Below are 16,716 nucleotides of genomic sequence, written 5' to 3'. Positions count from 1 at the left end.
TTGTATCTCTTGTGCAGTACTTGTACGTGACTTTATACAGCAAATGTACTTAGTCACTGAGTACAGTCATGTTCCCCTCAAGATGGATTGTAATCACTGATCCCTTAACTTTCCATCTAGTGACATCATTAGGTCAAAGTGTGAATTTGACAAAAATAAAAACTAAAGACATTTCCATCATCTGCAGCTGTACGTCAAGAAAATGGTTTAATCAGCATAATAACATGATTGAATCATTACAGCAGGAAATGTTAAAATAAATAAATAAATATACATAACAAACACAACTGAATATCATGAGAAAGTTGGATCATTAAGATAAATCATCTTCAGATAACGAGCAGTGATCCTGAGATACATGTGCAACATAACAATGACTGAAATACATTAAAAAAAAAAAATAAATCTGGTAAAACTTCAGTGTTCACCACAGTTTTCTTTTTCTACAAAGTGCAGATATATAAAAACAGCAATAAAACTAAAAATAAATCATAATATTAACAGTCAACATATAATTTGTTTGTATTTGGCGCCCCTGGTGGCTGCAGCGTGGTAGTGCATTCATTCTTTGTGATGAGGACTGTAAATATGGATCTTTAAAGGGATTTTTTTTAAATCTTTGGTTTCTATATGATTTACTAACAGGTCATGCAGCCTTTAATTTACAATGTGTTATAATTTTTGATTTCTCAGTGATTATTTTTGTTTCTGTTTTCATTTTATTTTTATTTTTTAGCAAAAAAAACCCATCAGAGCAATAGGAAACGAGCTGCTGTGGGTCTGACTTATGCAGGTCCCACACAGTGAGAACAAAGAGCAAACAATGAAAGTAAGAAGTTAAACCAAAACAAACCAAACATTTGTTATAAATTCCTATATGTTAAAAATTCCTAAGTACAGAAGCCTTTTTTGTTTTTACAACCTTTTTGTTTTATTGTGAGATAAGATGATATGCAACGTGGGTCCCAAGCCAGAGTCAAACCAGGGACGTTGCAGTTTATGTGGAGTGTGCTGTAGCCATTCAGCTACCAGAGAGCTCCAATTACTTTGTAGAAAAACCATATTAGACACACATTATTGTTCCAAGCAGAAGTATTTTCATGTCCTGAAACATGTGAAGATTCAGGATTTCTTTATTGTCATTTCTCAGTAATCACATTGAAATGAAATTCTGTTTCTCTCAGACCAAAAACAGTTAACTTGCAGAATAAACAAACCTAACAAGTACACAGAAGTATAAAAGCCTTAAAATAGCAGCAAAGGTAAACAGACATGCATTAAGATATATAAAAATACTCTGCTTTGAATAATAACTTGTTCCTCATTTGGTTTTTCTATTTAAAAAGTTTTATTACCTAGTTCGAAACCCATAAAATGACATCTACTCCATAACCCTCACTGAAAAATCCAGAGTCAATGAATATGCAAATATCTTTTTTAATTTTCAAAGTTTTCCTGCTGGACACAAGATGTCTCCTCCCTCACTGTAAAGTCCATTCTCAGTGTTTGTGTCACACTTGTGTAAACTGAATATTGGACCAGGATTATCTCCAAACTAGCCGTGATATCACACATCATGCTCATAGGTGGAGCCTTAAAACTCATATCTTAGGTGAACACAGAGAAACTTTCCTCTTTCAGCAGATGAATGTGAAAACAGCCTGATGCACATACATTATTCTGCACAGTGAAGCTCAAACATCAAACATTTTGAGTGACGGTATGTGGATCCTGCACTAAATAATTTTCGCCACTGAGGGTCAGTGTTTTACTCTCAACCGCCTCATCTACCTTAAATTGCAAGTATATAAAAAAAAGGTGATGGTGAGTGTGTAGTTTCCCAGTGGTCCGTAAACGCACCGTTTGGAGTAACCTGCTCCGGTCTGCGTCAACAACCGCTCCGCCGTGTCCGTTTGTTTGTTTCATTGATTCGGCGATTTACCGGGAGGAAGACCGGTCCGGTCACTGTCCACACAGGAGCTCCGGTGAGTCCCCAGCTAACGTGTCATTAACGTTTATGTTGTTGTTGTTATTATTCTTCGCCAAGTTAGGGTAACTTGTTTAGCTCGCTAGCTGCTATTAGTATGCGCCCATTATCGGACACAGACCGTCTGTCGCACTATTTTTCCCCTTCCTCGCATTATTCGGCCTAAGCTGTCACACACTTTCAAACTGGTGCTGTGTAAGCACACTTAAGCATATTAAAGACAATTTTATCCACGTACATGAATCATATTTTTTGTCAAATTAGTGAAATTAGCGAGCCGTGCTCAGCGGTGTGCTGTGGCCGATAATGGAAGCACCGTAATCCCCCCATCAAGCGAATAACGGACAGCGTTAACGGTTTATATTAACGTTTTATGAAGAGACGAATAGATGATTTGTTGTTGCAGCTGTTTTCACAGCATATTTCCGTCTTTCTGGCAAAACTGTCACAGCTAGCTAACAGAAAAAATGCTGAAATGTCGCCTCTGAATGAAGCTGGTGTTACTTAACGGCAGGTCGGCAATTTAACGTTAATGCAAATGCGCCGTTAACGTTAACGCGATTTAGCAACGAAACCTAAGCTGACGCGCAGCAAAGACGCTGCTTTCATGCATCTTTCATGCATGCAGTGTCGGATAACAGCCGTTAGCTTTTTAACGTCTGCCCCCCTGTTTAGTAGTTGTTAGCATGTTAGCCCGCCCGGTAACATTACACATGCTAGTCGATGCTAACTCGGTGCTAGCTGTCACAACACAAGTACAATTTTGAGGTGCTTGTACTTTATTATTTATAAATTGATGCTACTTTAAACTTCCACTCCACTACATTTCAGAGGGAAATATTGTACTTTCTACTCCACTACATTTATTTAACAGCTTTAGTTATTCTTCACATGAAGATTTGACACAATGGATAATATAAGAAGCTTTTAAAATACAACACATTGTTAAAGATGAAACCAGTGGTTTCCAACCTTTTTGTCTTTTGACGTCTTACAAAAAGCAGTGTGTAGTCGGGGTCACATTTCACATGTCTATGAGTTGTTAACAGCTCCACCAAATAGTGATTTTTCCCTCTAAACTTCTCACATGCTTTCATTTCAATAAATGTTCAAATGATCCAATATTTCAGCAAAAATCAAAGATTAGAGAAAAAGTCCAAAAACTGAAAACAGATTTGTGTATCAGAACTTTGTTTTTTCTTCTTTCCTCTCCCATTAATCATCTCACGACCCCTCAGATTTATCTGCTGACCCTTTGGAGGGGCCCGACCCCTAGGTTGGGAACCACTGGACTAAACTAGCTAACTGTATATAAAGTAGTGTAAACTAGCTCCACCTCCAGCAGCTACAACAGTAACATGTTGCTCTAACACTGATGCTTCACTATTAATAATCTAATGATGTCATATATAATAATATATCAGTCAGAGGGACCAAACCACTACTTTTACTGCAATACTTTAACTACATCAAGCTCATAACACTTATGTACTTTTACTGCAATACTTTAACTACATCAAGCTCATAATACTTATGTACTTTTACTGTAGGAGGATTTTTCATACAGGACTTTTACTTGTAATGGAGTATTTTTACGTTGCTGTATTGGTACTTTTACTTCAGTAAAGGATCTGAATATTTTCCCTCCACTAGTGAGCACACAGATGATGTCGTAAGCAGCTTCGGCAGCTGTACATTCAGTCATGTGAATGAACACAGAGGCTGTTGTCAGAGTAAACTGGTTTAGTATTTGTTGCATATGCTGCAGTTCTTGTGCAAAGCTCACTATCAGGTTTCACTGATATTAATGCAGATATTTTATAACACGGCTATTTATCATGTTTGTTTTATTTAAAAGTTGATGTGAAGCTTCTATGAGTCTTCATCAGTCTGAGTTAGTCATATCAAGTGGATATCTGACACATTTACAGTCTTTTTAGCATCAAATTCCCTCTTTGTGTTTCCTCGGACAGTGTTTCCCTGTTGAGCTGCAGGTGGAAGTATAGTAACAAAAAGAGGGACTTTGACACTAAAAAGACTGTAACGTTGAAAAATATCTACTAAATTTGAAGCTTCATATCAGCTTCAGATAAACTATTAAATACATTTCTGCACAGAAGGAGGACTGTGGATTTTGTCTCCCATCACTTCCATTGTAAGGTCATTATGAAGGGATCTTCTAATAGTCAGTATGAACAGGAGGAATGATTACAGCAAGAAAAACATGTTTCACTGTTCATTTGGGCTCCTGACTGTTGATTTATGACAGACATGGAATAACTGTGAAGATGTCCTTTTAATGAAGGTATTATAAAATATGGCTCAGAAGCAGTTATTTGGACAGTATTAATATATTGCTTTACATCACGTAGTTCACAGACCTTCTGCTTCTCCTTTTAGAGTCTAATGAGCAGAAATGAACAGATACTGAAACTCTTTCATCCCATCGTCAGTCTCTCAACTTAACTCTGTAAAGAAAAAGGTGACCTGATTACATAAAACCCTCTCACAACCCAAATCTGAGAATCCTCTAGATTTTACATTATTGAAACCAGTTGTTTTCATTTGTGTCCTCTGATTTATTTGGCTTTTTTTTAATAGTTATATGTTGTGTTCATGTGCTTTGTCTTTTTATTCAGTTACACTGTTGCACAACCACTCGTACCTTGGGGACAAATAAAGTAATTCATCGATTGATTTGTTGACTAAACACAAACAACCTTACAAGTACTTTGCCAAACAAAATTGGTATAATATCTGATCAAAGAATAAGTAAAGAAATCTGATACATGATGCATTGGGGCAGTTTGTGCTTTTATTGGACAGCAGACAGGAGAGAGATGACAGGAAATGAGGCGAGAGAACGTGTAACTGAGGGCTCGGCTGGAGTGGAAACAGGGACGTTACTGTTCATGTTTGGCCCCTCAGGCGCTGGAACAACTCCAAACAATATTTTATCATCTATGAGTCCAAACTCTCAAGTTATACAAGTCAGGATACCTGTAGTGAACAATATTTGGTCAGTAAATGTCGAGCTGCAACAATTAGTATCAATCTAAACTATTTTGAGAATCAATTAAGTGATTTGAGTCTTTTTTTTTAAAAGAAAAAGTAAAAATCCTCAAGTTTCTTCAGTCTTCTGACAGTAAACTGAACATCTTTGTGTTGTGGACTGTTGGTCGAGACATAACGAGACTTTTGAAGACGACACTTTGAGACACAATGATCAACATTTTCCACCATTTTTCGGGCATTTTATCAACCGAGAAATCGAGAAAATAATCTAAAGATCAAACGATGAGGAAAACGAATGTTTCTCTCCTGCCAGCTGATCTTTCAGTCATCTGAACCGTATCCAGGGTGATCAGAGTAGAACGAGCCGATCATTCACGTCAGCTGCATCATAATTTATATGACGTATGAATTTCCATCTCCCTTCAGGGACTCTGACAGACCTCGACACCAGAACTGGACTTTCCTGTTGTGACTTTCCATCGGGTCAGTTCAGGTCTGTGTTTGGGACGACATGAGTGTAAACACTGTAAACACGCAGGATGAGCCTTTTATCAGGCGGGTGGAGTAACTGGATCCTTACCCAGCATCCCACAGCGTGTCAGGTTACCACGGGCTCTCCAGGACCGGTCTCCATGGAGACAGGCAGAGGGGGGGGAGAGGAGAGGAGGGATTGGTTGTTGAAGGCCGGCAGGGTTTCACCTGAGTTTGACTGACAGGTGGGACACTGTCACCTGTCTGTCTGTGTGTGTGTGTGTGTGTGTGTCTGTGTCTGTGTCTGTGTGTGTGTGTGTGTGTGTGTGTGTGTGTGTGTGTTGCTTTTGAACTTCTTTAACTTGATATCAACCTTTTTAGTTTGAATAATTGTAGATAAACGGATTCACTTGTGCAGAGAAGAGTCTTAATGAAAGTATCATCTAATCGTCGGTTCGTCTGTCTATTAATTCGACTTCTGCCAAGTCAAGTCCATTCAATTAGTACAGTCCAATATCACTCATTTGTCTCAGGAGGCTTCACAGTCCCTGCAGTACAATACAACATCCTTCATCCTGCAGACCATCGATCCAGATAAAGAAACTCGGAGGAAGACGAAGGCCAATAACAGCAGCTGACACATTTCACATCTAATATCCAGAAATATTCATCTTACTATCACGTACGATACAGAAAAGCTTCACATCTTCACATTTGTTTGGCGTTTTTCCATATAAAACAGATAAAGCTGCAATTAATGATTATTTCAAGGTGTGAATTTGACATAACGATACTGATAAAAACACACTTTGAATAAACCGAGAGAGTGACGCGAGGGTTTATGAGTCACACCTGTATTTGTCTTCACCAGCAAGTCATGAACTCAGCTTTTGTGTCTCTGTATGATCAGTAGAGAGACACACCCACTGAACACACACCCACTGAACACACACACACACACACGCACACACACGCACACACACACACGCCTGTCAGAACAGGTGGGACCGGTGTGCTGTTAAACCAAACGCACCCTGCTGAGGTAGGCAAAACAAAAGGAAGGTTAACAACACGGACACAGAAACAAAGAGTCTGAGAGAGTATTTTAAGAACATGATGATGATGATGATGATGAGAACGGAGGATCTCTGGTGTCTTTGAGAGTCAAATCTAAAGGAAGAGGAGTTGTCGGTTGCTCTCATGTCAGCAGTAAACTTGTGTCTGTCTGCTGGAGTTTGACGTGCAGAATAAAACCATAAAGCTGTCGGGAGACACAGAAGGATGAAGTATGAAAGACAGTCATTGTCATAATATTATTATCAGTGACTGAAGAATAATATTTGACTTTCAACCACTGCTGAATAGTTCATGTTGACATTTAGATCCCACTGAACTTACTGCATTGAAATATTTGACTTTGAAAACCATTTTTCTGGATTACTGTCGAGTTTTCAGATTGAAAGTTCATGTTTTTAATATTCAAAAGCTTTATTCAGATTGATCAGTTTCAATTAGCTCAAAAAAGTCAAAAAACAAAAGTGACGCCGAGGAAAAACAATCCAGCCTGAACTGAATCAATCTGAACTCTGGCCTCAATATAAAACTTAATAAATGAAGTATATAAATAAATATAGACTGAGAATTAAGTTTTTATTTAAATTGCACAACTTGAAAGTGAGGAGCTGAGGACCGGTGGATGTGCTTAAACTGCGCTGATCAATATTTATGTATCACCCACATCAGATGTGACATCATGTCTCGTCTGGGATGCTGGGACATGTCTGTGAATGGAGACGTCATGTGATCACATCTTTAGTATAACTGATAACTTTCTAGATTAAACCTTTAGTCTATAAACTATCAGAAGATGGTTAAAAAAAAAAAACATCCGTCACAATTCAGAGAACTCAGGCTGACATGAATTTCTTGTTTTGTCGAACTGACAGATGAGAAAAATGTTTATTTTTATAAGATAAAACCAACATATATTAACATCTGAGACACTGGAACCAGTCCAACTTGTCTACTTTACTTATTCTCTGTTAATTAAATCACAGTTTAGTTAATGTAATACAGTGTGTTATTCAGGAAAAATTGTTGTTTAACTGTATTAACACCATTTAACACTGACGCATGTGAATGAAATGTTTCAGTGTCGTTTTTGTTCACTATATAAAGGCGACCTGCTCTTTCTTCTTCTCTCCTTCAGGTTAAAGACTGTTTCTAGTTGTAGCTGCAGCTCATCTGTTCGCTGAGTCGCTGTGAGCCTCCATCCATCCTCCCAGCATCTCCACCCACAGCTGCACTATGGTACACTCAACACACACACCATTAAAACACTTTAAACACTCACTATAATATAATAATAAAGTGCTATAAATATATAGCACTTATGAAATCAGCAATTACAAAGTGCTTTACAAGCACAGAATGAAAACTAAATACATGTACAACTTAAAAATGATCTTAAAATGATAAATGATTACAGTCTGTCTGTAGTTTGATCATCTTTCCATGTTGTAATTTAGCTGTTTTGGTCTAATATAGAAAATGTTTGCTGTGATTTTGTACTTAATGATACTTTTGGTGATGTTCTGTTTTTTTCCCACTATCAAGCTGCAACAATTAGTCAGTTAATCAATTAGTTGATTATTAACCAGCAATTACTTCTGATTGAATAATTGTTTATTATAGCTTCTGTTTTTTGCTGCTTTTCTTTGTCATACGTGACGGTAAATAAAAAATCTTTTGGACTGTTGGTCGGACAAAACAAAGCAAACTGAAGACGTCACCGTGGGCTCTGAGAAACTTTTAATGACATTTTCCCACAATTTTTTCACATTTTACAGACAGAATGATTGATTGATGGATCAATAATGAAAATAATTGTTAGTCACAGCCTTAGAAATGTGATTTGTGTGAAACAAAAGGCAGAAATAGTTGTAACTGATGGCTGTAATGTTGGCGTTAACCATCACAACAAACAAAGCTCAGAAGCCTTTTGTTAGCTCCCCCTCCCTACTATAACTCACTAGTCCTCTCCAGCAGCTTTCAGCCTCGTGTGACTCACATTTTAAATCAAAACGAGTGTAACGAACACGTTGGAGAATCATTAACAGCTGTGTGTGCTGCCTGCAGACTGTATGATGTCTGAGAGCAGCTGCTATGGCCTGCAGCAGCGGTCAGACTAACGCCGAAACTCTGGAGGGGTTCCATGAGGTGAACTTGGCCTCGCCCACCACACCTGACCTTCAGGTAGGTCAAAGGTCAACCTGTTACCTCATCACACGTAGGTAAAGATCAATGCTTTAGGATGCTGATGACTGATTAACCTGTCAGGAGATTCATTAACTCAAGTTCTCAAAGCGAAACTGAGAATCATAAAGCGTTAACCTTTTAACGGCTTCATCGGCTCCTCGTGCGACTTCCTTCCCGCAGAACCAATCGGAGCAGCGCGCCCCCGCCCGTCACAGCACCCCGCCCACCTCTCTGTATCGCACCCACTCCCTGGGAGCTCCCCCTCCTGGCCTGCCCACCTCCCTGCGGGCCGACCAGCTCCCCACGCAGCCGGTTTACTCCACACCGAGGTCCAGTCACAATGGAAGGTAAAATACTGCGGCCGAATCCACACGAGTCTGACTTCATCTTCATCTTCATCATCAAGTCTGCTGAAGCTTTGTGATATGATGACATGTGATTTACGCTCACAGTCAAAGATACTCTAAACTCTCTCCTCATCAACCGTAATCTATAACCGACTACTGTTGTTTCCACGGTAACGCCGCGCAGCGTGCCAGGCCTGGAGGCGGAGTCGGGAGAGGGCAACTTCCTGTCCGGAGAGGACGGGGAGGAGTGCAGCGCTTTGAGCGACAGCCTGTCGCGGCTGCGCAGCCCGTCAGTGATGGAGGTCCGAGAGAAAGGATACGAGAGGCTGAAGGAAGAGCTGGCGAAGGCTCAGAGGGTAGGACGCACACACACACGCACGCACACACATACCAACACACACACACACACACACACACACATATACATGGTCTCTGGTGCTAAATTTGAATGCAAGTGTGTGTTTGTGTGTGTGAGTGTGAGAGAGACACTTCACTTCATCCCTCCACAGCGCTCATTATTACATCAGCATCATGTAATTTTTCATATTTTATTTAAATGCATTTTTTTTACATTATTTTTTTATATATGTGTTATTATTTAAGATGGAACTGATGGTTTAATCCTCAAACATGTTTCACTAATTTTTATTTCTTCATCTCTTTGTTTGTTGTTGCCATGCTATGATTTTACTTTCATGTGTTCATTTGGCGGTTGTTTTTCTGTTGTGGTGTTTTTTCTGTTTTTGTGTGTGTGTGTGTGTGTGTGGAAGGAGCTGCTGTTGAAGGATGAGGAGTGTGAGAGGTTGTCTAAAGTCAGAGACCAGCTCGGCCAGGAGCTGGAGGAGCTCACCGCCAGTCTCTTCCAGGTCGGTCCGCCTGCCTCTCCTCTGTCTGTCCGTCCGTCTCCTCTGCTTCCTGTTTCCTGTTTCCTTTCCTCCTGAGCCAGCGGCCAGACAGAAAACGGACAAAAAAAAATGACAATGATTGATGCGGGGATCGGTTTCTCTCTCTTCTTTGGCAGCAGAAACGTGAAACGGAGGCGTGACGGCTCCAGAAACGTGTCGGGGAAACTGTGTTCAGTAAAATCCAAGTCGCTACTTCCTGTCTAACCGTGAACTCCGACCTTTAAGAAGTGTGTCTTGTGCTAAACCGGTTCAGCACACTTGTGTCTCACTTTGTTCAGTTCACTAAATGTGGTTTGGAATTTGGTTTCAGTCCTTATTTGATCACTTTCAGCCATACTGCAGCTGTATTAATTGACCGCTGATGCAAACCAAATACCACTTCCTACTGCTACTTCACATTAAAAGCTGTACAAACTGTAAAATGCTACAGGAAATGCAATGTTGGCCATTGAGTCAGTGTCCTACACAAGATATGGATGTATTTAGTCTACAGATTAATTTTAGATGTTGCTGGTTTGAAGTTTATAAGCAGAAATAAACCAGTCAGATGTTAAATGAAGAGCTGCAGATAAAGAGCTCTTACTGTGAAAAGCAGCTCACCCCCAACACGTCACCAGAGATCAAACGCTCTCTTACCTTTCCTTGAATCGTCTCGGCTGCTCACAGCTCGGCTCTGCACGAGTTTCACAACCCAAAGCATAAAAAAGCATAAAAGCACTAAATGTTAAAGCAACAGAGGCGTCAAATGATAGATGCAACTTTTGTTAAAAGCACAGTGAAATAAAAAATAAATGTTCCTTGTTTTAATCCTGTTTCCCTGCGTTAACGGTTCAGTTATTTCTTGTTAAACGCCAATTATGTCAAAATCATTTTTGAGTATTTTCACATCAAAACCCACGTCTGTTCTCTTCTTGTACAACGATTGTGTAACGACTCATCTTGAACTCGGACGTAAACAAAAATGGATCCAAATCAGAATAATCGACAAGAAAGCAGAGTGAATCTGTCCGGCCGGCCTTCAAAACATGTGTTTCCCTTTTCTCTTCACATTTCTCCTTCTTGCTCTCGTCTCACTCGTACCTTTTTTCCTCATAGAGGGTGTGACGCTGTGTGTGTGTGTGTGTGTGTGTGTGTGTGTGTGGTTTTTCTGTAAGCCAGGCTGAGCTTTACTATATGTTACTATTATGTTTTTAGAATATTTATTTTTTAGTGTACTGTTCCTTTTTTAATAGGCTTAATGAGCTTGTGTAGAATCTGCTTTACTATTAGAATGAAAACTAAAACTAAGTGTGTGTGTTTTCCAGGAGGCTCACAAAATGGTCAGAGAAGCCAACGTCAAACAGGCAAACGCTGAAAAACAACTGAAAGAAGCTCTGGGAAAGGTGACAAACACTGAACACACACTGAACATCTTCCTCTCAGGTCTGAGCTCATCATCAGTTACATTTTCAGGGCAGGAAATCACTCCTGAGCTCCTGACTGTTGTTTGAAGACTCCTTTAACGTAGGAAATCACTCCCGTTTCAGATCGACGTCCTCCAAGCGGAGGTCCAAGCCCTGAAGACGCTGGTGCTCTCCTCCCCCACCTCCCCTGTGGGTGAACTCCCCTCTGCAGGAGTCGGGGGAGGAGGGTCTAAGACTCCCTTCAGGAAGGGCCACAGCAGGAACAAGAGCACCTCCTCCGCCATCCTGGGGACGCAGCCCGACCCGTCGGCCACGCAGCCTATCGTCCGGGAGTGTAGAGAGGTAGAACTGTATTTAACCCCAGATGATAATGAAACCATTCTGTATGTGTGTTTCTAAAATAAATGCAGCGTTACTGTATGATGATGATGACCTGAGTTGTCATGTAGGTGGACAGTCAGCTGTTCAGCGAGTTCAAGGCGTGGAAGGAGGAGCCGACGCTGGACCGGAGCTGCTGCTTCCTGGAGAGAGTTTACCGTGAGGACATCTACCCCTGCCTCACCTTCAACAAGAGCGAGGTACACAAGGATTTCACTTAAAGGCACCTCGAGGAGTTTATGAGCACTAGTATGAAACAAGTTCAAAAGATTAAAAATGTGTTATGAGGAAGGAAATGTATTTAATGTGTCAACAACGAGCCTCGAGCAAGAAGAGATTAGTTCACAGACACAGAGTTTAAATATGATGCTGAAATCAACAACACACTTAATGCAGAATTAATATTCTGTTCATATTGTCAACATCATGGCTGCCAGTTTACTGAGAGGGTTTGTTTTTTTTAGATTTTATGATTTTTATGTGGGTATAATCATAGTTGTAAACAGCTGATAGTCACAGAGATGTTACAGCAGGTGATGTTACACTGTCACATGACCGGCGCCTCTCTCATTGGTCACAGAGCGCTTTGCTTTAGTTTTACTTTATTTATTTGACATCACAATAACATTTGAAACAGCAACATATAATTATTCACAGGACACTAAATTACATCTGTCCACAGGAGGCTTAAAAAAAAAAAGGTTAGAATATAAAAGTTAAAATGTGAAGAAGAAAAAGAAAGAAAGATGAGATGAAAAACAAGAATACATACAGAAAAACTACAGTGTTGTTTGTTTTTTAGCCGTGATTTAATACAACTTCACGTCAAAGCCTTCCCTCTTTATATGTTCTAATAGTTTCAGCTCCTCTAATACGACTGCTGACACTGATTAATATGTTGTCAATGTGTAGCTTGTTTTTACTCTCTGGGAACATTTTTGTGAATGAAACTCTGTAACAAATGGAGCAGATCAGGTCAACTTCCTCATGAACAGCTGACATTTATTAGAGTGAAACGAGTGATTTACAACAAGTTTAGTTTGATGAATCCGACTTGAACAACCTGAACAAACAAACCTCACAGAGAAAAGTCAGAGATTGGTGAACTTGACTTCACTGACCTCTCCTACCCCTCTCACTTTAATGTAACGTCCTTCATCGTCCTCTCCCGTCCTCCTCTCCCTCAGCTGGGTTCGGCTATCTTGGAAGCCGTGGAGCAGAACGCGCTCAGCGTGGAGCCGGTCGGCTTCCAGCCGCTGCCTGTGGTCAAAGCCTCGGCGGTGGAGTGTGGAGGACCAAAGTGAGATCACACACACACACACACACACACACACATCATACACACGTAAACTCTTTCTCCTCTTCATCAAGCTTTCACTCCTTCATCGTCATCTCTTCATCTTCCCTCACTTTCCTTTCTCTAGTGGGCGAAGGGCCGAGCTCGTCACGTAAGTCTGACTCTGTCTCTCTCGCTCTCTCCCATCAGCATCTTTTTTTTTTTTTTTTAATCGCTCCTCAGTTGCTCCTCAGCTCCCGCCTGGCTCCTCCAAACACCCCCCAACCCTCCCACACCCCTCCCCCGCTAACTCATAACATCCCCGTCTTCATTAATTCCTTCTGTCCAGGTTTATCAAAGAGATCCTGATGAGACGAACCTTGATAAATGTTTAACACTCATCTCCTCCCTCCCTCTGCTCCCTCCTTGCTTCCTCCAGTCTTAGTATTCCTCCTTTTATAGTTTGTTTCGGTTGATAATTTTTGTATCTTTTGAACAAATTCAGTTTTCATCCCGTTGAAATAAAACAAAAACCTGTAAATGACTTTACATCCGTCTCTCTCTCTCTCTCTCTCTCTCTCTGTGTGTCTCTGATAGAAAATGTGCCCTGAGCGGTCAGACCAAAACCTGTAAGCACAGAATCAAGTTTGGAGATTCGTCCAACTATTACTACGTATCTCCCTACTGTAGATACAGAGTGAGTATGAACACACACACTGGACACATATATCTAATAACATCTTATTTCCAGTGAGACCACAGTCATGATTCTCATTGTGACATCTGCAGGACAAAAGTGACATTACAACATATAAAACAATAAATACATTTAAAGGAGGATTCACAATATTTCACATCTGACTTAAACCAATTGAGTCAGAAATGTAAAGTCATCAATCAAAAAGGATCATTCTTCCTTCTGTCAGTGTGTTATATGAAGACCAGCAGATGTCAGTCATGAGCTCTTTCAACAAAAACTGTTTCTGTGTCACAACACACCAGATTCAAACTGTTGATTAGTTTGTATTGTTGTCATATGTTCTCTGTCTCTGTGTGTTTGTTTCAGATCACAGCCGTGTGTAATTTCTTCACCTACATTCGCTACATCCACCAAGGGCTGGTCAAACAGCAGGATGGTGAGACACACACACACTTGTTTCCTTGTTTCCTTGTTAAGGGTGAACAAAATGACAGAGCTGAAGGATTTTCCCACGAAGGAGAAAAGTCAGAGAAGAAAGACTTTCATTGATTAGTTTTAGTGTCACTTGGTGCATCAGTTCAACTGTGCAGTGAAATCAAGCTTGTCAAAGCCACAAAGCATCCGTTACTACATCCAAATGACCTGCAAACATGTATTTCTATGCTTGTAAAACACACAAAACGATGGCAGAAAACCTCAGAACGACATTATAAATGTGACTGATGAAGAACAGACGCTCTGCTTATCAAACGTTTCCACTAGAAAGACGGATCTGTTGGTTTTTATTCCTCCGTGCCGACGACAGCCAGAGGTTGTCCGTGAACACCATATCTCAGGAACGCCTTCAGGGAATTTCTTCAAATTTGGCACAAACGTCCACCTGGACTCAAGAATAAACTGATTAGATTTTGGTGGTTAAAGGTCAAAGGTCACTGTGACCTCACAAAACATGTTTTTGGCCATAACTCAAGATTTCATTTGCTAATTATAAGAAAGTGTCACATAAATGTCTAATAGGATAAAATTACAACATTTCACATCCAAAAGGTCAAAGGTCAACTTCACTGTGACATCATAACATTCTGTTTCTGGCCTTTATTCAACACTATAACTCAGGATCAGAAGAGGAGATTGTGACCATGTCTCACATTTAGTCAGATACTGAATCAGTGACACTAATCTTGGTTTCCAGCTTGAAACTGTGATTTATTGTTTAGATCTTCTGTGTTTGAATCATCCACGTTTTAGAATTTGTAGCTTCTGTGCAGCAGCATCATATCTGAAGCATCGTCTGTTGTCATGGTTACAACTTTGTGTTTGATCAGAATCAGCTCTACTGGCCAAACATGTGAACACATACAAGGAAAATACACTTAATACCTTTTTATTAAATTCTAGTCTTCACTACAAATATTATGAGTCTGGACAGACATGGATGTAAACTGGAACTTCACTGGTTAGGCAAACGACGGCCAGGCGATATTTCTAATTTCTAGTTTCTATTTTTTCAATACCATCTCACATTGCTGGAAATGTAGATTTTGTTGTTGATAATGATAATAATGATGATGATGATGATGATGATGTAATGAAACAAAGCATGTGACCTCGTGGCGTTTCCTCTGCTCTCTCTCTGTGTGTTTCCAGCGGAGCAGATGTTCTGGGAGGTGATGCAGCTCCGCAGGGAAATGTCCTTCGCTAAGCTCGGCTACTACAAAGACCAGCTGTGACTGACGGACAGCTCGGCCCTCCAATCACAGCAGACTCTGCCCTGAAGCCCCACCCTCCCCCTGGTTCTGGTTTTCCTCGTCTCATCCCGTCATTTCAGGACCCCCCCCTTCCTCTCCTCTCCCTGTGTGTGAGAGCCCCTCCTGTTTTTGTGTGTGTGTGTGTGTGTGTGTGTGTGTGTGTGTGCGAGAGAGAATAACACTAAAAAGACTGAAAGACTGTGACATCAGTGGTCTGTTTTTGTTACTGATCTGGAGTTTTGATGAGTTTCTGTTGATGGTTTGATTCCAGAATATATTTACTTGATTAAAACTTTATTAACACTCCTGCTGGAAAACAGAACTTACAAACTGAAGTATGAAGTATGTTGGCATTTAAACCCATCTGAGGATCTTTGACTTTTGCTTTTTTTCTCCCACTTTCCAAAAGGAAACGCACAAAAAAAAACAAAAAAAAAACTTGAGTCATTAAATCAGAGTGTAACAGCGCTGCAATAAGATTCACATTCCTCACTTTACTGGATCAATTAGAGCCACTGTGGGGAAAAACACTGTAATTTCAAGGGAAAAATATTAAATAAAATAAACAATTATATTCAATATTCTACGAGGAGAATTCACAATTTGAGAATAAATTTGTAATTTTATAAGAAAATGTCATATTTCAAGAATTGAGTTGAAATATTTTATGAACAAAGTTGTTTTACACATTTATTTAACAAATGTTCATTATAATGTGACTTAATTCTCAAAATATGAAACCATTTCATGATTTATTATTTTACATTTTTCTCTCAAATCTATGCCATAAGTCTCCAGTTGTTTTTCTTGAAATTGCAACTTTATTCTCGTAATATTACTTTTACTCATAAAATTATGACTTTTCTTTCAAAATATTGATTTTTTTTTAAATCAAAATTACAACTTTATTCTAGAAATATTTTGACTTTTTTTGTAAAATTATGAGTATTTCAAAATTTTGACTTTACTCTTGAAATATAAAAACACTTCTCAAAATTATGATATAATCCTCAAATGTTTTTCTTGAAATTGTAACTTTATTCTCATTGACATATTTCTCATAAATATTAAACACTGACTTTAATTTTCTCAAATATCAGCTTAACGCTCAAATTATTACAACTTTTTTTCTTGAAATGACGACTTATTCTCAAAATATTGACATTTTTTTTGTCTCATTTCAAATTTTCACTGAAATATTACTATTATTTATTATTATTAACTATTC

At 39.5% G+C, this 16,716-nt stretch overlaps 1 protein-coding gene across 1 annotated transcript; it reads left to right on the top strand.

Annotated features, from left to right (window-relative positions):
* Nucleotides 1-1,831: 1,831 nt before the first annotated feature.
* LOC121891209 (RAB3A interacting protein (rabin3)) lies at nucleotides 1,832-15,863 on the top strand. Its single transcript, XM_042404014.1, has 13 exons — nucleotides 1,832-1,985; nucleotides 7,683-7,783; nucleotides 8,612-8,728; nucleotides 8,912-9,078; nucleotides 9,263-9,434; nucleotides 9,849-9,944; nucleotides 11,288-11,365; nucleotides 11,510-11,728; nucleotides 11,836-11,964; nucleotides 12,952-13,064; nucleotides 13,638-13,737; nucleotides 14,107-14,176; nucleotides 15,388-15,863. The coding sequence occupies exons 3-13, from the start codon at nucleotides 8,639-8,641 to the stop codon at nucleotides 15,468-15,470; spliced, it is 1,317 nt and encodes a 438-aa protein (XP_042259948.1). The 5' UTR covers nucleotides 1,832-1,985; nucleotides 7,683-7,783; nucleotides 8,612-8,638; the 3' UTR covers nucleotides 15,471-15,863.
* The last annotated feature ends 853 nt before the right edge of the window (nucleotides 15,864-16,716 follow it).

The sequence above is a fragment of the Thunnus maccoyii genome, chromosome 23 (assembly GCF_910596095.1).
Source record: "Thunnus maccoyii chromosome 23, fThuMac1.1, whole genome shotgun sequence".
Lineage (NCBI taxonomy): Eukaryota > Metazoa > Chordata > Actinopteri > Scombriformes > Scombridae > Thunnus > Thunnus maccoyii.
The sequence above is the reverse complement of the archived record's forward strand: the minus strand, read 5'-3'. Positions and strand labels throughout refer to the sequence as shown.

Excerpts from the sequence above, each read along its gene's own strand:
- LOC121891209 (XM_042404014.1), top strand. The coding sequence starts at position 8,639 with ATGGCCTGCAGCAGCGGTCAGACTAACGCCGAAACTCTGGAGGGGTTC. Across the intron at positions 9,435-9,848 it reads AGCTGGCGAAGGCTCAGAGG|GAGCTGCTGTTGAAGGATGA; the intron begins GTAGGACGCACA and ends TGTGTGTGGAAG. Across the intron at positions 11,729-11,835 it reads TCGTCCGGGAGTGTAGAGAG|GTGGACAGTCAGCTGTTCAG; the intron begins GTAGAACTGTAT and ends GTTGTCATGTAG.